At 34.6% G+C, this 23,221-nt stretch overlaps 1 protein-coding gene across 3 annotated transcripts in view; it reads left to right on the forward strand.

Moving 5' to 3' along the window:
• Positions 1–23,221, forward strand: part of UCHL3 (ubiquitin C-terminal hydrolase L3) — a 100,113-nt gene that overhangs the window by 74,067 nt on the left and 2,825 nt on the right. For 2 of the 3 annotated variants that reach the window (XM_045479419.1, XM_045479401.1), the window contains 2 exons: positions 14,624–14,815; positions 19,139–19,214. In XM_045479419.1, coding sequence (XP_045335375.1) covers positions 14,624–14,815; positions 19,139–19,214 — 268 coding nt within the window. The remainder of the gene's footprint in view (positions 1–14,623; positions 14,816–19,138; positions 19,215–23,221) is intronic. The other variant, XM_045479410.1, reaches the window with a different exon arrangement.

Raw genomic sequence — 23,221 nt, forward strand, 5'->3', positions numbered from 1 at the left:
TTTTCATTTATTTAAGATGTATATATTTTCACCTTTTAACAGCTCTGAAATTAGGATGTATTTTTGCAGTTAATGTAATTTACTCTTTAGTATCCCCTGATTAGTTGTGTATAAAGTGACATATCTTATAGCCACTGGTCCCTTAGCTTTGACGAAATGTGGTGTCATGTCTACCTTACTGTGGCTCTTAGACCTAGGATTGGTGTCTGATTCATTTGGACATGCTCCAAAATATCCACACTATTCCTTGCACATGAGCACAGTACATATTTATTATTTCACCAAAATTCCCTCAGAACTATCCTTAGTGGTGTAAGAACTTAAAAAAAAAATGTTTTTTTCCATAGTCCCCTAGGTAAACAGGACATACCCATTACCCATTGTTCTTCAATACCGCACCATTAACATTTTGGGAAGGGTTCAGTTCTTTGTTGTATGGGCTGTTTTGTGCATTCCAAGGTGGAATATATATTACTATAGTCCAGGGGTACCCGGTTGGCTCAGTCGATTAAGTGTCCAACTCTTGATTTCAGCTCAGGTCGTGGTCTCACAGTCATAGGATTAAGCCCCACATCAGGCTCTGTGCTGAGCGTGGAGCCTGCTTGGAATTCTCTTTCCCCTCTCTCCGCCCTTCCTCAGTTCATGCTCTCTCTTTCTCTCTCAAAAAAAAATTACTATATTATACTCACTATTTTATTGACTCTCAGTCACTGAGAGAACAAAACTTAATAGCATATATTTTCAAATCTAGTATTAACCAGCTTAAAACTTTTGCACCAGGTACTGTTTTTGTGATCATCTTATTTCAGGTTCATCTACCATCTATGGGCTGAAGAGTCTTTGACATATTATTACCTCCATTGCTCTCTATATTCTAGCACACTGGTTTTTGTCAGTTCCTGGGAAACACCTAAGTCTTTCCAGTTTGTTTTTGTTTGCTTGGGCTGCCACAACAAAATATCACAGACTGGATGACTTAAAGAACAGAAATTCATTTTCTCACAGTTTGGAGGCTAGAAGTCAATATGATACCATCAGGGTTGGTTTCTGGTGAGCCTCTCTTCCTGGCTTGTAGATGGATGCTTTCTCACTGTGTCCTCACATGGCATTTTCTCTGTGTGCATGTGGAGAGAGGGAGAGAGAGAGAGAGAGAAAGATATATATATATATATACACACACACACACATACATACACACACACACAGAGAGGGATCAATCAATCGATCAATATCTTGTATCTCCTCTTCTTCTTCTAAAGACACCAGTCCTATCCAAGGTAGAGCATTACCATTATTAACCTTATTTACCTCCTTGAAGACCCTATCTCCAAATATAGTCACATTGGGGGTTAGGGCTTCAACATTAGAATTTGGGGGGAACACAGTTCAATGTATAACACCACCTGACTCAGTACTCTCCTGGAAATGCCCCTCCTGTTTGCATAGACCTCTCATCCATGGGGTCACTCCTTAAAAGTCATTTTTTCAGAGGTGTTTCTTTTATCACTCTCATATACATCCACCTCTGAATTTTCTGTCACAAAATCCTGTTTATTTTCTTCCTGGCACTTTTAAATGATTTATAATAAGGTTTTTTGCTTGTTTGTTTCTTCTGTTTATTTATTACACTGTAAGTGCCATGAGCTTTGTCCCATTCACCTTGACTCCCCAGGACAGTGCTTGGCATGTGTAGGAATTTATGAGAAATTACATATACAAAGGTAAGGAGCACAGGATGTAGGTTTGTATGCTGACTCCACTACTTAGCAGCTTAGGCAAGATACTTTCCTCAGTGTAAAATGGAGACAGCAGCATCTACCTTATGGGATTGTTGTGAAGATTGATGAGCTAATCATATAAAGTCCCTGGCATATAATGGACCTTCAATAAATTTTAGGTGGTAATTTTATTTTATAAGCATTCAGAAAAATGAATATGAATGGCAGAGGATGAGGCTATAAGAAGGTGAGGATGAGGCAGAGGAGGAAGTTAACAAGGTGAAGTCAGACAAGGAGGGGGCCTGGATTTTATAGGCAACAGGAAGCCACCAAGGATGGTGTGTTCAGTTTTGTTCATGGGTCATCTGTGTGGAAGTTGGATATGGAGCCTCACGCTATGGGGAGATAGCTGAAATCTTTTGTATTTGGATAGTAGTTAGAGCCTTGAAAATTCTATAGAGGGGGAGTGGTGGCGGGCCACAATAAATCCCCGGGGCATGTTGGTGTTTACAGAGTGGGTAGAGGGGGAAGAGAAGCCAGTAATAACAGTGTCATAGCAATGGCAGTTGTCAGGGACATCTTTGTTACTCTGTCAGAACATGTCCATGGGAGTAGAGCAGCCCAGAGCCTTAGTGCATGCAGAGATTTATAGCCTGAATGAGAAATCAGTAAGTTGAGTCACCCAAACACAGTGGTATTTTCAGAAGACTGGCTTACTTGATAGGTTTCTGTAGACCAGTTGTCTGTTTACTCATGTGGTTTTCCCATCCCATCATCCCACCATGATCGTCAGGCAGCCTTTGGCTAATCCAGAAATTTGGACAGTAGCCCCACTTCACTTAAGTTTCATTAACCCAAACTGAAAATTATTGCTTTCGTTTTTCACTTAAGATAAAAGAACAATGGGATATGAGGAACTTAAATTGTGTGTTGTTAAAATTGTGAACAAGTGTCAGTGATACAGTCAGTAATGGAAGCAATCTGCCAAGTCCAAGGTGAAGAAAAGAAAAAAAAAAATCCAGAAAGGTTTAATTTGCCTTTAAACTCTACTTTTACTTCATTGATGCTTACCTAAAAAGCAGTTTCTCCCAAAATATTTGAAAAATTAAAAAAAAAAAAAAAAGCAATTTTAAAAGTTGGTCTTTTGTCCATATTAGTCTCGGAGCTAGTCCAGATAGAAGTAGAGCTCTCCTGATGATTTATTGCTTATTTAACTTTTTACAAAATAATACATTTATCATACTTTTCAGAGCCTTTCATTCAAGTTTATCACAACCGTGAAAAGTAATAGAAATGGCACTACTGTTTTATTTATGGTTTTAAATAAACATGCCAAAGTGGAAAGTGCTTTTTGACTTACATATATTCACTTCCAATCTTTTTTAAAAAATTTATCTTTAAAATAGTTAAGATCAAAGAATTTTGTGGGAATTTTTTTCTTTACATTTTATCATGAGCATTTTCTTGTTTCATCAAGACCTCTTCATAAAAAATTCTATGTGGCTATCTACTGTTATGTGAATGAACCATAATTTACTTTCCAGGTTTTTTTTTTTAACTTTTGATGTTTGTATTGTTTTCAGTTTTTCAAGTTAGAACGGTAACTTCACTGAATGTCTTTCTTTATCCAAGTATTTGTTCTACGTTCTCTTTTTAAAGATAGTTTCCTATATGTAGAATTACTGAATCAAAGGGCTGAATATTTCTAAGTTTCTTATTATATAAATTAAAATTGTCTTTCTTTCATTTGATCAACTAAGTAACCTGTTTGAGTACCTGTAGTACCAGGCACTGGGCTAGGAGATGTACGTACAAAGGTGAATAATACGTAGTTTGTGTCTTTCAGGATCTCTTACTTCAGTGGAGATAATCTCAAAAGTAACCCTTACCAGTGTTGAATTCTGTTTTTAAATTTTACCATGTGTGATAGAGGGAATATGTTTGATTGCTAAAGATAGTTCAGAATTCTTTACTAAAAGTTTATAGAAGGAATTTAAATCATAAAATTGAATTATAATTTATTTATAATGAAATACGTAATAATGTGTTTTGCTTAGTGTTGTCCATTAAGTGGGAGTTTATTTGTTAGGTAAGCAGTAGATAAATTGTGATTTTAAGTATGTGTTCATATATGTATACACAGTCAAAGATAAAGTGTGTGTGTGTGTGTGTGTGTGTGTGTGTGTGTGTGTGTATGCATGCGTGTGTGCGTGTGCATGCATGTATGTGTATCTGGTTGGCTTGGCCCTATCAATGCGGACTGTCAGTGGAGGAAAACAGTGTCAAGTCTCATTTTAATTCAGTGTATAAATATACTTTGCATGGCTTCATTTTGCTCTTCAATACAGTTTTGAGTGATTTTGATTATGTTAGAGTAAATTAAAGTGCTTACATTTATTTCTCTTGTTTAAGGATTTATTTTCTTCTTTCCCATGTTTGAAAGAAGCTAAACCTGTTAGGAAGAAACTTACTTCTTACACAACATAAAGTTTAAGTTTCTAATATTCTTAGAAGAATCAGATGGAAACAAATGGAACTCTGATGCAAAGTATGCTTTTTAAACCATATAGCCTGCTTTTGTTAGGAAATCGGAAATTGCACTTTCTGACTTTTTTTTTCTATTTACTTTCCATGCCTCATTTTCTTTGTTTCATTCCAGTAAGACTTAAGGTAAATCTTTTTTTGGGCAGCTTCATTTAATTTCATTCTTAAAATTGAGAAATTCTCTGGAACTTCTGGTTCTTTATACTTTTGCCTCTGTTTCTCTTATTTTTCTTTTTTATTGTTGTCATTCCTTCTTAATATTATTACCCAGAGAAAGGCATGTTTTGAAAGTATACGTAAAGTTGAATGGGGGAGCTGAGTTGGAAGGAGGGAATACAAATTAGAATTAGTCACATTTGGGAAAATGTTATTGGAATGTTTCTTTTTGTTTCTGTATTTTCAAGCACTGACACCATGTCTCCAAGCATGTAATCAGTTCTTTATCTAATATCACTAGAAAAAAAAATGTATAGATAGATTAAATTAGTTGTTGAAAGGTAAGAAATGTAAATACTTCTCCATCCTGATTATACTTTTTTCCCCCTTTCTTAGGTTAAGTGCTTTGTCCTAAAATGGATCAAGATATTCTTATCTTTCTTCTTCGTCATCTTTTTAACTTATTTATTATTTTTCGGTACGCTGAGGGTTTTGGAAATAGCAATATGAAACTATTATTTTGGAGGAAAATTCTTAGACTGAATTAATGAGTATACTCTTTTAGATCTGACTAAATGTAACCCTTCTGTGTAAAAATGTCTTCAGTAATAAACATAGAATCAAGATTAGGTTTGAAGATGGTGAGGTTTTTGTTTGTTTTGTTTAAAACCATAGCTTTCCAAAATGAAGGGGGTGATGCTAGGATTTAAGGTTTTTTCATTTGTAATAAATGAGAACCTGTTCTCACATTGTTAAAAAAAAAAAAAAAATCTGGGAATTAGCTTGACCAGCTTAACAATGGTAAGCTTGAATTTAATGTAACATGTACAGATGTGTCATTATATTGATAGAGATTTCTGACATGGAGAATTGTAAATTGAAGTGAGGAAACACAGTTGTTAAATTAGTAGAGGAAAAGTCTTTCAAGAATGTCTTGAAATCTGTGGGCATCTTGATTTATTAGATGAACAAAATGAATAAATTTGCCATCGTGCAGATTTTCCATGGAATATGTAGTGATATTTTGTGTATTTTGATATGTAGCCCATGTTTCACTTTGACTTCTTTGCCAGCGAAACATGGATACTCTGTAGGAAAGTTTGTATCTTTTGCATGAATATGGTTTTACTTTCCTATTTTAAATTTGGACCTTACCTTTAGTGCAATCCGATATATTGTACTGAGCTTTCCAAAAAAATCTACAGAAATCCATTTAGAATTAATTTATAATTGTGATTTTAAACTTTTCAAGTTTTACGTATATGGACATATTCCCATGCATGTGCATATACATACTCATACATGAATGCACACACATTTACAATTTAACTTCTTTTCATAGCATTTGGCAGCCCTAGAGAAGTTCCTCATACTTTTTCTTTCCATGTGCCATTTTAAACAGCGATATTGCTGAGGTCTGAAAAGACATATACATTCAGGAAATAACTGTTAAATTTAATTGTGATCAAATACATATTTTATCAACAGGTCAATAAAAGGAATCATGATTTCCAATGATCATGTAAAGAAGCTAAAATCATTTTTAAAAGTGGAATTTGAATTTTTTACAGCATTTTATTCCCATTTCTACCCTGTAGAAGGAAAGGAGATATTATAAAGAAAATGCACATTGTTTTCTACTAGAGGTGCACAAATATCGTAGGTTCTCAAGCCAGAAAACTCTCACTCTGAGATGACTGGGGATGCTTGGAGACATTAGGCGTCACCTTGGGTGCCACAGTGTCAATTGAGGAAGTTTTCTTTGTACTCTTAGTGTCATTTATGGTTGAATGTAATGGAAATTGAGGTGCTTATTAGCTTCCAAATATTCTCATCTTAATCCTCACTGCTTTTGAAACCATGTTTGTCATCTTCCTTTAATGATGGTTACATTTACTGAATGCATCTTACATGTAGGCATTATACTAAAGGACAGGTGTACCCTATTCTAATCTTCTAAATTCCTTAAGATTTATGTTACCCCATTTTACAGATGGGAAGACTAAGAAGTAACTCATCCAGGGTCACATAGCTAGTAAGTACTGACCATGCTATCAAGGCAGAAAAACAAAATAACTCAAAATTGCTAAAACAAAAAAAGAAGAAAGGGAGGATTTTTAATTTTAAATTTTTGTTTTTATCCTAAGAGCAAAGTTAAACACAGCTAATAATTTAATGCAAATATGTAATGCATCACAAGCGACCATTCTTAGTTGTACTGAATACTTTTATTCTTTGTTACCCTTATATCTAAGTTAGCTCTTAGTAGATTTTTCCTTATATTAAACATAAAATCTTCCCCTTAAACTAACCACAGTCTTTTGGTTATCATATTGTGTATATTTCAGAAAACAGTAATTATTTTAAGTATCTACCAGCTAATGATCCCTTCGTGTTCAGAAAATTACATGGTTATAATGATATTTTTCTTAATAACAGGATGCCTATTAAAATGAGAAAATGTTTTGGGTGTAAGCCAAAATCACTTAGTTTATTTTTGCATTTTAGAATAATTCAGATTTAAGCACTTACAACAACCTTCCAAACACTTGATTTCTTAATAGACAAGTATTTTTTAGGCAGACCCTTGGCCCCCTTTTAAAAAATGTGTTTATCATTTCTTTTTAGCCTTTACAGTATTTTTAATTCATTGGTTAAACAGTTTAAAGAGTAATCTTGTCATTTACATACACACAGGGACATGTACATTAATGGAAAGAAGGTTTTAAACAGACACACATCCTTTTTTTTTTTTTTTTTAATTTTTTTTTTTTTCAACGTTTATTTATTTTGGGGACAGAGAGAGACAGAGCATGAACGGGGGAGGGGCAGAGAGAGAGGGAGACACAGAATTGGAAACAGGCTCCAGGCTCTGAGCCATCAGCCCAGAGCCTGACGCGGGGCTCGAACTCACGGACCGCGAGATCGTGACCTGGCTGAAGTCGGACGCTTAACCGACTGCGCCACCCAGGCACCCCCACACATCCTTTTTAAACAGGCACACAACCTCCACCTTTTAATTAAAGGTTTAGATCATTTCTTTGTAGCCTTCATGATATTTCTAATTTTTTTTTTATTGTTATTAAACAGTTTAAAGAGTAGTTGACTCATTTTCTCACATACAAAGTGACATGCACATTAACTGTGAAGGAAAAATAATTTGGCTTTGTAGGACCTGGGTATTTTATTTTTGTTTTATTTGTTTATTCTGAACTAGCTATAAGTGTTTAAAAACAGAAACATTTGAATTGTGTTTGAGGAATACAAATAGAGATAGTAATAGATTTCCCTCTATGAATCAGCTAAATTAATTGACAGTTGATGGGTGAGTGGCTCTGTATGCAATGAAAACACTGAAATTAGAGTCAGGAGTCATGTGTTCTGCCTCTGGTTTTGACTGTTACTAGTTGAATGCTTTGGGCAAGTCAGCTAAGTCCTTGTGCTTCTAAATATTAAAAAACAAAAAACCAGCTCCCCCCCCCCCCCAAAAAAAAACACTGTCCTAATAAACCCACTCTGTGTTTGTATTTTATTTTATTATTTTTTATTTTTTTGTCTTTTATTTTTGACTCTGACAGGATTTAAGTTAGAGTCAGAATGCTTAACAATCTCTGAAAATGAGTGTTTATGCCTAAATCTTTCATGCAACAATAATTTATTAAATTCCTAAAGGTTCTTTGTGAAGAGCAAAACATTTAAGCTGCTTTTGAAATGCCTGGGGTTCTGAAAAGTCTATTCTAGGTTTTCCTGAATTTTATATAATGAAGAGATAGATTTGTTATTACATGTGAAGTGTTCTATATGAAGTCACCCTATACTGCTGCATTGCCTACACAGCAGAGGGGATGTAGATTCAATGGTAAAGTCTGGCACATGTTGATATTTTTAATAATTTTAATGAAGTAAGTAATTTTTTAAGCAATTTTGGATTCTAAAAGACTATAAAATCACCATAAGCAGTCCCAAGAGGGAAGCTCTCATTCACTCCATCAGCCTCACTGATACTTATGAGATAGACTAGGGACAAGACTAGAGAGAGCTCTAAGGTACAAACCTGGGGAAGGGAGCAGTTTCTACTTTGGTTATGGCACCAAGTCTGGATTCTTCTCTACAGAGCAGAACCTAAAGATGCTAGGACAAAAAAACCTTCTTTGGGGAAGGGAATAGATAAAAACCACCCCTTGGGGGAGGGGCAGAAATCTATGAGACAAATCACTGGAGGAGGAAAGCCTGATTCTTGATATTCAGGGACAAACAGCCCACCTATAATGGTAGAGCCAATGGCTAAACCAGAACAATAAAGAATGTCTCTATCATCTCACCATTAAAGACCAGCATGCACCAATAAATGTCAAAAGTTTGAGAGTAAGCAAGAACAAGGAGAAAAACCTCTGAGCACAGGTTCTGAGAAAAATCCTCTGTCAGTGGAACAAGAACATTGAAAAAGAAAGCGTCGAACAACCCAGCTGCTACCCTAAGCACAGGGTAATGGTAGATGAATTTTAAGGTGGTAGGTTGGTAAGGTTAACCATAGCCAAATAAAACCCAAACAGCTCAACTCCTGACTAGATTGATTCAGTTCCACACATTAAGGCCTACCAGAAGGGACATGCCCATTCTCAGGCATAAGTACTATTTATCTCAGTTTGCTCTTCCACAAGATGTATAGCTTTTAACCAAAAATTATAAGACAAGAAACAAGAAAAATAACAGTACACTGTTATAAGACAAAGCAGTCAAAAACCAGAGTCAGATATGATTTGGATATTGGAACTGTCAGATGCAGCTTGAAATAACTATAATTAACATATTAAAGGCTCATGTGAAAAAGGTAGACATGTACTAACAAATAGGGACTATCAGCAGAGAGTTTGAAAGTACAAGAAAGAATCAAATGGAAATGATAGTAATGAAAAATATGGTACCAGAGATGAAGAATGCCCTTAGTGGGTTCACCAACCAATAGAATTGACAAAATTGAGGAGAGAATCAGTAAATTTGAGGGCACATCACTAAAAAGTGCTCATACTGAACCACAAAAGTAAAATACACTGTGGTAGTGGTTTTAGGGGACCCAGGGCATCTCAGAGTTGTGGAGCAATCTCAAATGATCTGATACATGAAAGTAGAATCCCAGAAGGAAAAGAGAGAGGTGGGGGCTAGATGGAGACATAGGACAGTAAAAATATTTCAAGATCTAATGGCTGTTTTTTAAAGAATAATTAAAGACATCAAAGCACAGCTTCAAGAATCTCAACACTAAGATAAATACCCCTATGCTCCCAAAACCAAACACACATAGACACGGAGATATATAATATTCAAACTGCAGAAAATGAAAGCTCAATAGAAAATGTTCAAGGCAGCCAGAAGAAAAAGACACATTGGATACAGAGGAACAAAGATAAGAGTTAAGTCAAGCCTCTCAGATATTATACAAGCCAGAACACCATGGAATGATATTTTTGAAGATGAAAAAATTAAAATGTAACAAAAATATCTTTTAAAACTAAAGGACACATAAAGAGATTGAAACAAACAAAAACAGAGAATTCATTAGCAGGTTACCTGCACTACGATTTGGTACTACACAAAGATTTGTGGAGTGCTGAAAATGAAACAAGTGAAAGTAAATATAAATATTTTTCTTTTTTTTAATGTTTATTATTTATTTTTGAGAGAGAGAGACAGAGTGCGAGCAGGGAGGGTTAGAGAGAGAGACAGACACAGAATCTGAAGCAGGCTCCAGGCTCTGAGCTTGTCAGCACAGAGCCCAATGCAGGCGGGACTCGAATCCACAAACTGTGAGATTATGACCTGAGCTGAAGTCAGATGCTCAACCGACTGAGCAACCAGGCGCCCCTATTGTTCTTTTTAAAAATTGTTTTACAAGACAATTGACTATCAAAATAAAAAATGATAACCATGTATTGTAAATTTATAGCATATATAAAAATAAAATGTGTGACATTAGCACAAAGGATGGAAGAAAGAATTTGGAATACTGCTGTAAGATTTTTAGATGACTTACGATGTGGTATAATATTACTTGAAGGTACACTGTGACTAAAGATATGTATTTTAAACCCAAGCACAATTACTGAAAAAGTTAGAAGTATAAACAATAAGACAATAGTACATATTAAATGGGATCATAGAAATAATTCAAAAAAAGGCAGACAAGGAACAAAGAACAAATGGAGAAAGTAGAGAACTGGCAAGATGATAGATTTTAATTCAACCATGTTAATAGTTACATGAAATTAATAAAATATAAATGGTCTAAATGTAAACACACAAATTGAAAGAAAGATTATCACATTAGTAAAAAAGCAAAACTCAATTATGTGTATCTACAGGAAAGTCACTTTAAATATAAAGACATGGAAATATTAAAATAATTGGGAAAGATACACAATGAAAACATCAAACAAAAGAAAGCTGGGATAACTGTATTGAAATTAGGTGAAGTAGACTTCAGAACCAGGAATATTACCAGTGATAAGGACATTATAAGAATAAAGAGATCAATTCACCATACCTAAAGTTTGTGTATGTAGCTAAAAATAGAACCTCTAAACATACGAGATGAACACTGACAAAACTGAAGAGAGTAATAGACAAATCCACAAATACAGTTGGATATTTCAACACTCCTCTCAGTAATCAGTGGAACAAGTAGACCCAGAAAATTAGTAAGTATATAGAAGACCTTAACAGCATTGTTATACAACTTGGCCCTATTAACAGTTGTGGAACATTCCATCCCAAAACAGCTGAATATACATTATTTTCAAGTACACGTGGGATGTTCACCAGGACGTACCATATCCTGGACCAGGAAATTAACAATTTTTTAAAACGTTGAAATCATACAATGAATGCTTACTAGCCATAATGGAATTAAATTAGAAATCATTAACAGAAAAAATAACTGGAAAGTTACCAAATATTTAGAATTGAAACGCTATACTTTTAAATAGTTCATGGATCAAAGAGGAAGTCACAAAGGAAATTAGAAAATATTTTGAATAAAAATTTAAAAAATCCAAATTCAGCAAAAGCAGGGATTAGAGAGAAGTCGCTAACATTAAATGCTTATAGTAGAAAAGAAAAACAGGAGTTACAGAAAAATCTATAGCATTAAATGCATAAAGTAGAAAAGAAAAAGCAGGCATTCTAGAGAATTGATAGTATTAAATGCTATGATAGAAAAGAAAAGAGGCTTCAAGTCAGTGATTTAAAGTTTTACCATAAGGTGGTAAAAGGAGCAAATTAAACTGAAATCAAGCAGAAGGAAGAAATGATAAAAGCAGAAATCAATGAAATTCATTATTGTATTAAAGGTCCTTGCCAATGCAATAAGGCAAGAAGAAAGAAAGGGCATATGGATTAGGAAAGAAGAAATAAAAGTGTCTGTATCCATAGTGAGCATGTTTTTTTATGTAGAAAATTATTTATATAAAAATGTCAACTAACAAAATATGGGCAGTCTAGATAAGATATTATAACAATATAAAATCACGAAGGTTATAACTACACTGCTGTTATGCAAGAGAGTTCTCTTGGTTATAGGAAATACTGAAGTATTTAGGGGTAAAGGACCAAGTATGTAACTTACCTTAAACCCTCAAATGGTTCAGGAAGAACATTACATAGAGAGAGCATAAATGCAGAGGACAAAGCAAATGGGGGGTAGGATGTCATAGGCATACATTTCAGTGTTTCCTGTACTTTCTGCTTTTATAACTCTATAAATGTGAATTAAGAGTTTTTAAAGGGTTTTTTCAAAAATGGCAAAAAAAGAGGGCCATTAAACTTCAAGTTGGAAATTACTTATAATAAGCAAACATGAGGGATTAGGTAATATCTGCCTGTAGGAAAGAGTATGCTTGCTTACTGCTTGCTATAAAACATGTTTCCCCAAACTGAGTGTTCCTCTCCTGTAACACAGCTCACATGTGTGCAGCCATCCTTCTGGGCCCTCTGTGTTGCCTTGATGTGAGTGGACGCAAACATATAGATGATCATGCTCCTGGCTGTGCTATAAGTAAAGTCCTGTTTCTCTGACCCAGGAGTCTCATGTCTTCTCCCAGGATCAACTTTTTCAATTGAAAGGGTGAAATCAAATCTCAGACCTCATGGTCTAGTGCTGTGAACATTTCCTACTTGTCCCTATTTCTCTTCTTTTTCTCACACTGAATTCTTTGCCAGGAATCCCTTTCCCATTTCACCTGCCCAAACCTTACACATTCTTTCAATGTACACCCTTCAGTTCTGCTTCTAGCTTAGTGATCACTCCCTCCCAGATTCTTAGAAGATTTTTGTTTTATTCCACTGCTCAGTCATCTTTCCTTCCCTTTCCTTTTTTACTCCATTTTCTTTTCCCTCTTCATCCATTTTTCTTCTATTCCCCATTCGCTCCTCTCTTTTTCCTATTGAAATGTAATTGGATTGAATATGACAAACTTCTGATTAGACTATGTGAGAGCAGTTTATTCCTGTATAGAGCCAAGTATAGGTTTTTTTAATGTATTTCTTTTTTTTTAAGTTTTTTTTTTTAATGTTTTATTTATTTTTGAGAGAGAGCGTGAACCTGAGGAAGAGAGGGACAGAGAGAGAGGAAGACACAGAATCCGAAGCAGGCACCAGGCTCTGAGCTGTCTGCACAGAGCCCAAGGCAGGGCTCAAACTCACCAGCTGTGAGATCATGACCTGAACCCAAGTCAGACATTCAACTGACTGAGCCACCCAGGCACCCTTATTTATGTATTTCTGATTGACTGGTTCTTATTAAGAGCCACTGAAGTGTTCACAAACATGTTTTTTAAACCCTCATCACAGAGATAGCTTTATTTTAGGTTAGTGTATTGTTTATATAGATTGAAAGTACTAAGTAGGATCATAAAATTTTCAGGGTTCAGAGAGTCCTAGAAATCATTCAGGGAAAAACATTTCATTTTCCTGAAGAGAATAAGGTCATGGTTAGTGAAATTATTGCTTCCCAAGAACTCATATTACTATTCTTATTGCTGCTTCTCACTATGGTTATAAATGATTATAGTTTTTTCATACTGCTTTAAATCAATTTTTTTTATTTCATGTACTGGTTGTATTTATTGGAAGTAGCAATCATAAAATTATCATTTGGATTACCATTAATAAGTTAGTTATTTTAATCATGTGCATTTTGTGGAAAACTGTTGGACCAGATTCAACGTTTGTGGTATAATTATGTTTGAAAGTTTCCACTCTCAAAATATCTAATTTTAAGAGGATTATACTTCTTGTTATTAGAATCTAGTCTAATAAATTAGTAATAAAATCTTTCTTGTGGACAGTTGGGCAATACATCAAGGTGATTCTACACATTGCATTCCAGAACCAGACTTCCTGTATTTGAATCCCATCCCTGCCACTTGCTAGTACTGTGGCCTTTATATTGGTTATATTGGTTGTATTCATTAACCTCTATGTGCTCTGATTCCTCATTTGTAAAATGGGAATATAGTACCTATCTCATGGGTTACTGGGAGATTAATGAATTCATATATGTAAAGTGCTTAAAGGAGTGCCCAGGACAAAATAAGTGGTACATATTTTAACTAACACTGTTGATTACTAAAAGATGGCTCGTAGGCTGTGATAGTTTCCATTTGTCAGCCTAAGTAAGAGGGTAGTTTATGCAAGCCATCAGCTTCAGAGGGGTTAAATTTCACTCCTCTTTATATTCTGAAGGGGGTTTTTCCCCCCTTAGAGCTTATTCTCACTAAGGAATTCTTTTCACCAGTGCCTCTGTCACCATTCAGTTTTCTTCTACACATTATTTTTTGTTTTGTATGTGTAACATATTGTGTGTTCTCCGTGTGTGTGTGTGTGTGTGTGCCTGTTTTTTAAACCATTTGATGTAATAATTCCATTTTAGTGGCTTTTAAAGAATTCCATGAGTCTGTGTTATGCAAATGAGGATAGGTAAACATTTTAGATGGGTACTTACAGAAGCTATGGCATATAACCTGATACTTGGTTATATATTTCCACTTTATCTAGTTTTAACCAATATTCATATATAATTCTTTCTGGATTATGGTTGGTTAAAAGTACTAGACCATATAAATACAAATATGACCATACGTTGCTTTGAAAAATAAATGATCGCCCAGTAACGTGGTCTAAGTATAATGTTCTCTTTTTTAATTATGTAGTCCTCCTCGCCATCCTCATCACAGCCTCATTCTAGCCACTGCAGAACGAAGGCCTCATCATTGTGTCACCATGCATCCCTGCCCTGGGTCAAACGTAACCATGTAGGCCCTGCAAAGGCTACCAGTCCATCTCTCCGTCTTCGTCGCTGGCGACCCTTCTTACGCCTACCATCTATGGGTCTCCATTCTGTTGTAAGTGTAGTCAATCTTCCATCTCTTCTTCCAGTGACAAGGATAGTCCATTTTTTTTCCCTACACTTCTTCAGTCTTCAAAGTGCTTTTCTCTTGGTTCACTCAACCATTAGCTTTTTCTCCCCCAATAAGATTGCAAGCATACCTCTATGCTTTGCAGTCTAGCTTGACTTTCACCAGTGCCTCGGTGAACATTCATCTTCCCACTCCATATCCCACCAACATAAGGATGCCTGCCTTTTGATGAGTACTGATTGACGTTCATGATAATGTTTAAGTTCCTGTCAGTTGTTAAAGTGAATATGTATTCTCTTACCCTTCATCTTTATGATTTCATTTAGTTGACTTAGGTCAACAAATGCTATGTACCTTCTGAGTTCTTTGCCATCTCTTTGTTTTTGTTTTTTTTTTTTTTTTTCATGTTTCTGAACATGACTATAGTCTCTTGTCATGCTCTGGGGTCACTTTACTTACTCTATCCTTAACCTAATCCTTCCATGGTGTAGGGTGTTTCATCTAAGCTATTTTATTCCCTGAGGTGTCTCAGGTACTTGGTTTAATCTTGATCCAATCTTCCCTGCCTATTCAGTTTCTAAAGATCTTTTCCAAGTAGGAGGTGAAGATTTTCTCCTTGTGAATTGATGTAGGCTTCCCACAAGTTTTATGATTTCTCCTTCTTAGGTTGATAATATTAGCAAACTATTAAAAAGTACATTCTTTCTTTTAATCTTGCTAATTATCTTAATGTTGAGGTTGATGGTGGAATTCTAATAATTCTCATAATTGACATCAACTGCAGGGTTAGGCAACTCCAGCTCTATCTTTCTGCTGTTTTAGACTTATATAGCAATGACTTTCATTTGGCAGAGCCTACCTAGAAATGCTACCTCTGAAAGATTTGGTGTATGCCATCCATTTATGAAAAACTTCATGCTTCTGGAAATCATCATGACTTTTGAAGCCAGAGGAAGTCTGATTCCTCATACATTTAATGCTTCAATAAATTGAAAGTTGATGTCAAACATTCTTTCTTCCCCTTTATTTACTCTTTTAGAGCTATGCTCAAACTGTGAAGCAGAGTTTTGACAGTTTTCCTAAAATATGTACATCCCCCAAATATCAGTATGGTCGTAAAATAGCCTTTCATTTGTGCTGAGTATCAAGCAACAAACTGGTGTCTCTCTATTTCATTTTCCTCATTGGATCACAACATGCATTTGCCATTTTTATTCATTTACCTGTTTAATATTTTTTGCTTCCCTACTGTGCCACACATTGTTTGGCATAGTAGGAGATATAAGGTGAATTATAGGATCAGAGTAAAACCCTAATTTTGTAAATTCTAACTTGGGCACAATTGATTCTAAATATTCCTTTGTACTTTTAAAATATTCTGAATATAAATGAACATATCATAAAGTTGGTGTTTCCAGTTTTATATGATTTTATATAAGTTTGATCTTTGCTTTCCATATTAATTCTGTTGCTTTATCGCTTCATAAATATTTTCATAGCATAGCGTGGATTCTGGAACTACCCTGCCTGAGTTTGAAACCAGATTCCATCACTTACTAGCTGTATAACAGTTTTCTTGAGAATAAATGAGTGTATCACCTGCCTCATAGAGTTTATATGATGATTCATTGGTCAGTACTTTTAAGTACATAAACATATACCAGTGCCTGGTATATATTAAGTATCAGATAATTACAAATTAAATTTAAACTATATTTTCTACAATTTGAAATTTATATTTAATATTTAATTTCTATCTAATTGATTTATTATGTGACTTTTTAATTGTTTGAGATAATAATAAGTGTTATATTATAAATTAGGGAACTTTGTAAAAAATAATATATAAAAAATAGGCAAAATATGATCCAATCTATAGTTTCTGGTTTCTGCCTTCTTGGTCATTTTTTGAAATTGAAGACTTTGCCTTTTCTTTTATTGTTCTTGTTTTTAGTGGAATAGTTTTTAAGCATTTGGGATAATTGCAAATTTCAGACTAATGAAGTTGACCAAAGGGAAGGGCTCCTAGTAGGTACTGAGGTTTTGTGGAAGGCTTAGAAATTTTGAGCTTTACTTACCTTTTATAACAATTTGAAGGCTTCTCATACCCTCTTTGGAGTTTTATATTTTTAGTACACACTTTTGGATAAAAGGTATAATGACTCACAATTATGAGTCACTAGCTTGAGTGATTTCTTATATTTGTGATAATGGAGTATTAATATTTTTAACATTACATAATGCTTTTATAGCACTTAACAATTTACAAAGTACTTTCATGCATTTCACTTAAGCTTTAAAACAGATAAGAAACCCAGTGCGCACAGGGATCGGGTACATATTCAGGTCTAGAACTCCAGTTGTGCTACTTTTACCTCTAGAATGGTTGTATGTACTGACAGATTCTGAAAAATAGAAGCTATAAGATGTATTATTCTTAAGAGATGGGGTTAAAATAATTTATACTTTTAGAAAATACAATAGTTCTAAACATTTAAAATACTTGATATCCTGTTGGGAGAATTGTCTTAAAATGAGTAAAGACCATTTTCTAGTTGGATAAAAAATCATTTCTAGTATTTTTTGTTATAGAACTGAATGTATAGTTTGTAGAATTGCTTAGGTGTAGCCTTGAAAAATTGGATTTTCTTTTGGTCATTAGTAAAACGAGGATATTGGATTGAGTGATCACTAATATTTTTTGATTCTCCGACCAGGAAAATAAGGGAACTCAATATCACTGTCTTTAAATATCTGAAGAAATACCATGTTCAAGAGGGGCTAGACTTTTTCTAACATAATGGAAAATAGTGGGAGACATATATTAGCCTCAGATGAAGGATAACTCCAACAAACGGTCCAAGATGGAATGGACTCCCTCCTAATCCATTCTCATAGAGGCCACTGCAAGAAGGGGGTTGAGAGGAGTCTACTATTGGAGCAATAGTAAAAGTAGATAATTCTGATTACTACCAACAGTGGAATTCTTCATTCTAAAGTGAAATTAAGAAGAACTAGTTTGCCACATGAATGTTACATTGAGGTTCTCCCATTCATAATTGGGGGGAAATAATCTCTGAAGAATAACGTGAATTTAGATGAGTCACACTATCTGTAAATGTTTTAGAAGCATTCAGTAAATCCAAAATAATGTTTATTCTGTAAATTTCAATTTTTGCATCTGAAAACTTCTTATTAAAACTATTTAAAATTATAAAATTAACTGAAAAAAATTTTTGCAGTTCAGATAGTGTTGTGCTACTTACAGGATGTTAATATGAGATGTAATTTGATTTGTGCCTCTTTAAAACGTTTGCCTCTAAAATTTGTACTTGCATTTAACAGTGATTGTATTTTCTTTCAGACTATTTAGATTTGATATATAGCTAACACATAGTAGTGTTAAACTGTACAGCTTACTCGGTATCATAGACAGTGCCAGTTAATCATGTATTGACCTTGGGTAATTTATTTAAATTTCTAAGAAATGTAGCAGATATTGCTTAATGAAAATTGAATTCAGTGAACTACAACACACACACACACACACACACACACACACACATACACACACACACACACACACAAAACAAGAAACAAGTAGACATAATTTTAATTTCAAATAGTTTACTAAGAAAGCCGGAGAAAAATCATAGGTTATAGTTAATTGTATTTTAATTTGCTTTTATCTTTTTTTCCCCCTTTACTCTTTTGGGCTATTTTCCTGAATTTATTCATTTTTAAACCTTTTGATCTGTGATGAATAATGAGAGTTATTTTATTCTAAGACTATTTATATTACATTGTTCAAAAACTGAGATTATCAAGTTCAAATCATGAAGGAAAGAATTCACTTTCTTGATGTCTTAAAATTTAGCTTGAAAAGTTTCTTTTAACTTTATGCTGTTATTAATTTTTTTAAAAACATTCTTATTTCAAATTTCAAAAATTAGACAAATCAGTTCACGCACTCATGTCATTCAGCAGGTATGCATCGTGCATCCACTAGGCACCCAGCTTGTACTAGGTACTGGGCCTTCCAGGGTTGGACAATACTAAAGGTTTTTAGATCTGTTGAGATTAAGAAAGATGTGCTTTAGTTGATGTTTTCCTAGTGGATGTTTTCCAGTGTTTCCACATTGTCATAAATGTGGTCATGTTCATTCTTTGTCCACCATATCAAAGATTAATAAGCCTTGAATTATGTTGGATGAATGTTTTCTCATGCCATTTCATATTTGTATGTGTTTACAATGTACTTGATTGACTACTAACGTGTATAATATATATTTTTCCCTCCTATTTCAGGCACCAAGTATAGATGAAAAAGTAGATCTTCATTTTATTGCATTAGTTCATGTAGATGGGCATCTCTATGAATTAGGTAAGATCTATTTAAATTTATTCTGGGGAAGGAAATGATAAATGGGAAAGTATTTATGATTAACAGGATTGTTGACATTTACTGTATTTACTTGAGTTGGCATAATGACAGTTTTCCATTTAAGATTTTTTACTAGAAAAAAATAATTTTTTGACATTTAAGCAACTTATAATTCAAGAAAGTGTGCATACCACCTTTGCATCTCAAGCAAAACACAGAAGTAAAAATCATAGGAAACTCCTATAAATCACTTCAGCATTCTTAACCAAATTACTAAGTTAGTTATCATCATCTGGATGAACTATCTTGATCCTGAAACAACTTTTAAAACACCATGTAATATTCATAATGACTAATTTTTTTTTTTTTTTAATTTTTTTTTTCCAACGTTTATTTATTTTTGGGACACAGAGAGACAGAGCATGAACGGGGGAGGGGCAGAGAGAGAGGGAGACACAGAATCGGAAACAGGCTCCAGGCTCTGAGCCATCAGCCCAGAGCCTGACGCGGGGCTTGAACTCACGGACTGCGAGATCGTGACCTGGCTGAAGTCGGATGCTTAACCGACTGCGCCACCCAGGCGCCCCATAATGACTAATTTTTGTATTCAGTAATGGGTATTACTAATTTCAGGCTTTTGTACTATCTCTTTGTGTTGCCTCTGATTTTTTAACTTTACAGGAGTTTGTGTTTCTGGCAGCCATTCCTTAAGACGTATGTCAAAGTAACTGTGATTAATTATTTGGCATTCTGGCCTATAGCTGCACTTATTTTCTAGAAATTACCTGTAGGTGGACTACTTCCGGGAGTGGTGGAGGAGATCCTCATAGTGTTAATTGATCCATTCAAACATAACACACCTCTTAACGATTCTTTAATAGTTGGTATATAGTACTTATTTTGAGTCCTTCTTGTCTCCTCCATGAGACCTTCTTGGGCTAAAAAAAGGCCAAATACAAAAGAGAAGTCTTTTCAATTTCTAGACACCATAATTTTTAGTTCTCTTTCTTCTCATTTGCCATCTACATATTAACTTGCAACTTATTTAAAGGTGGAAGAGTTCTGAAAGAACTCCTGTGACTGTAAATGTGGTGCATAAAATTTAGGTAGATTTTATGTTTGGAAAATAGTAACAGAATAACATACTTGATGAAAAAGAATGGCTCTATTAAAGGGATGAGGCAAGGAAAGAACTCAATTGTATAGATACCTGTACCCCTGAGGGTTGTTTACAATAGTAGAGTGTTTTGAGTTAGAATCAAGCTGAAGGGAAGTCATTGTCACGGGAGTATGTGACAGACCCGCATGGCTGCGTGGAAGACAAGCTTTGCTAACTCAGTCTACCAAGTCTGTATAGAGATAAGATGTAGCAGTGATTGGGGATCACATGTCTGGTTGCTGGAAGCTGAGTTTCTACTCTGAAGCTTAAATCATGAAGAATAGCTAGTGGAAATGGAAGTAAAGAGAGTGCTATGACTTACCAGACACATTTTGTTGACTTCAAGAAAGTAGACTTAGGAAAGGCCAGAGAAATAATAACTATGAGCCATAACCAAAACCATGAAAGTGATGATGACTTTCCTAATGAGAGAATTATCATTAGAACGAAAAATAACATCTAAGAAATATTTAGGGAAAAGAAATCTCTGATCATCTCAATAGGAAGGAGTTGACTAAAAAACTCTATTTGGTTAGCTAGCTCTCTGAGCTCAAAGGCCAAAAAAGACAGAAGGAAAGATGTGTATCAAAGGGTAAGCTACATATGAAGAATGGTTTTCTTTTGTAGCATGCCAAGATCAGCAGAAAAGGATTTTAAAATCGGTTTGAACACCAGAAAAGGAAGAACATCAGAAAAGAAAGGCACAACTACTGAGGTCTTGTTTGGTTAGGTGTTCTTTAGCAAGAAGAATGATCATGGCTAATAGAGAATTAGAGCCCTCTGGGGATTACTTTCTTTAAATGTGTTTAAAGAATTTCAGAGTTCTAAAGAATAGCAGTAATCTTTTAGATGTCATAGAGAAGAGGGATAAGTACAAAACAAATGAAAATGGGCAGTTGCTGATTCACTGCAAGGGAAACTGGCAGCAAAACCCTGTTGAGAATTCCTAATAAATGTAAAAGGAATGTTGAGTGAGAAGACTATGGAGTCAGTGAATAGAAAACAGTGATTAAGAGAACAGCATGTGGTTTTTAAGGAAAAAAAATCATTTTGAAGTAATCTTATTTTTAAAAATTAGGCTATCAGGGACTCCTGGGTGGGTGGCTCAGTCGGTTAAGTGTCCGACTTTGGCTCAGGTCATGACCTCACAGTTCAGGAGCTTGAGCCCCCTGTTAGGCTTTATGCTGACAGCTCAGAGCCTGGAGCCTGCTTCAGATTCTGTTTCTCCGTCTCTCTCTGCCTGTTCCCCATTCACACTCTGTCTGTCTCTCAAAAAATAAATAAACATTAAAAAAAAAGAAAAATTAAATAAAAATAAGACTATCAGAGTATAGACATAGTGCAAGTTAATTTCTACACAGTAATTATTCAACAAAGGATAGTGGTCATCTTGAATACTATCATTCTCTACTAAATTGTAAGTTTAGCTGAGAAAGGAATGGAATTATTCATATTTTTCTTATCACATCTTCCTTTTCCATAGGGCTTCATGTCATTCCTGGCATATGTAGGGTGGGGAAGAAGTACATATTTTTAAATAGATGTAATTAGTCTTTATGGATACATTAGAACAATGAAGTTTGAAAGTGGATTTAGAACTGATTGAACCAGCAGATTAGAAAACTGTTAACCAGAAAATTATTGTCTACCTAGAGTAACAAGAATACTAGTTGATCATTTAAAACATTTTAATTTTGAAATCATATTAATTTTCTATAAAAATTTATAGAAATTATATGAGTTCCCATAAACTCTTTACTTAGATTCCCCAGATTCAGTTACTATGTCTGAACTATTTGAAAATAAGGTGCAGACATGGTGCCCCATTATTCTGTAATATTTATGTATTTCTTCAAAACAGATGGATGCTCCCTTACATAACTACAGTGTAACTATCAAAATCAGGAATTAACACTGATCCATATTATCATTGAATTCACGGATCCTAGTAAAATTTTTCTGATGTTTACAATATCCTCTGTAGGTCCAGAGTCCAGTCAGTCCAGGGTTGTGTGTTGTGTTTAGTTGTCATATTTGTCTCCTTTAATCTGGAATGGCTCCTCAATCTATTCTTAACTCTCATGTCTTTCACATTAATTTTTAAGCATATAGGGCAGTTACTTTGATATTATTTTCCATTTTGGGTTGTCTGATAATTTCTTCATAATTTGTACATTTTTAGCACATATACCGTAGAAGTGGTGCTGTGGAGCATCATTTCAGGAGGCTCATGATGTTGATTTGTCCCATTATTGGTGATGATAACCTTTATCATTTGGTTTAGATGGTATATGCCTGGTTTCTCCACTATAAAGTTAACAAGTATGTTAAACATTAATATGTTAATATGTTATACTTATTAGTTAGGAAGTGATGAATAAATATTCAGGAGATACTTCAAGCCTATGTAAATGTACAGTTTCTCTTTAAGCCTTTATCAGATTTAGCATCCATTGATGATTCTTAACTGAATTATCACTATGATGGTTGCCAAATGGTGATTTGAGAAAAAAATTCCTCCAGCATTAGAAACTTTCCTTTTTTTTTTCCTTCATTCATTCAATGTCAGAATGGATTCCTGGGTTCATATTTTACTCAGGAGGTTACAGTCCATTACCATAATTTATTTTCATACTCAGATTTTCCCAGACTTGGCCTTGACGGGAACCCTTTCAAGCTGGCTCTTTTGTCCTTTTGATATGTTTCTGTCATTCTTCAAGCACTTTCTACCTATCACGTAGAATAAGATGTTCTAGGCTCGTCTTTTATTTTCTGTGCCCCAGCCCTCTCTTCAGTTGCTTTTCCATAGAGCCCTGGTTCTTTTTAGCAGAAAATGGTATTTAGAACC

Source organism: Leopardus geoffroyi, chromosome A1, assembly GCF_018350155.1.
Source record: "Leopardus geoffroyi isolate Oge1 chromosome A1, O.geoffroyi_Oge1_pat1.0, whole genome shotgun sequence".
Classification (NCBI taxonomy): domain Eukaryota; kingdom Metazoa; phylum Chordata; class Mammalia; order Carnivora; family Felidae; genus Leopardus; species Leopardus geoffroyi.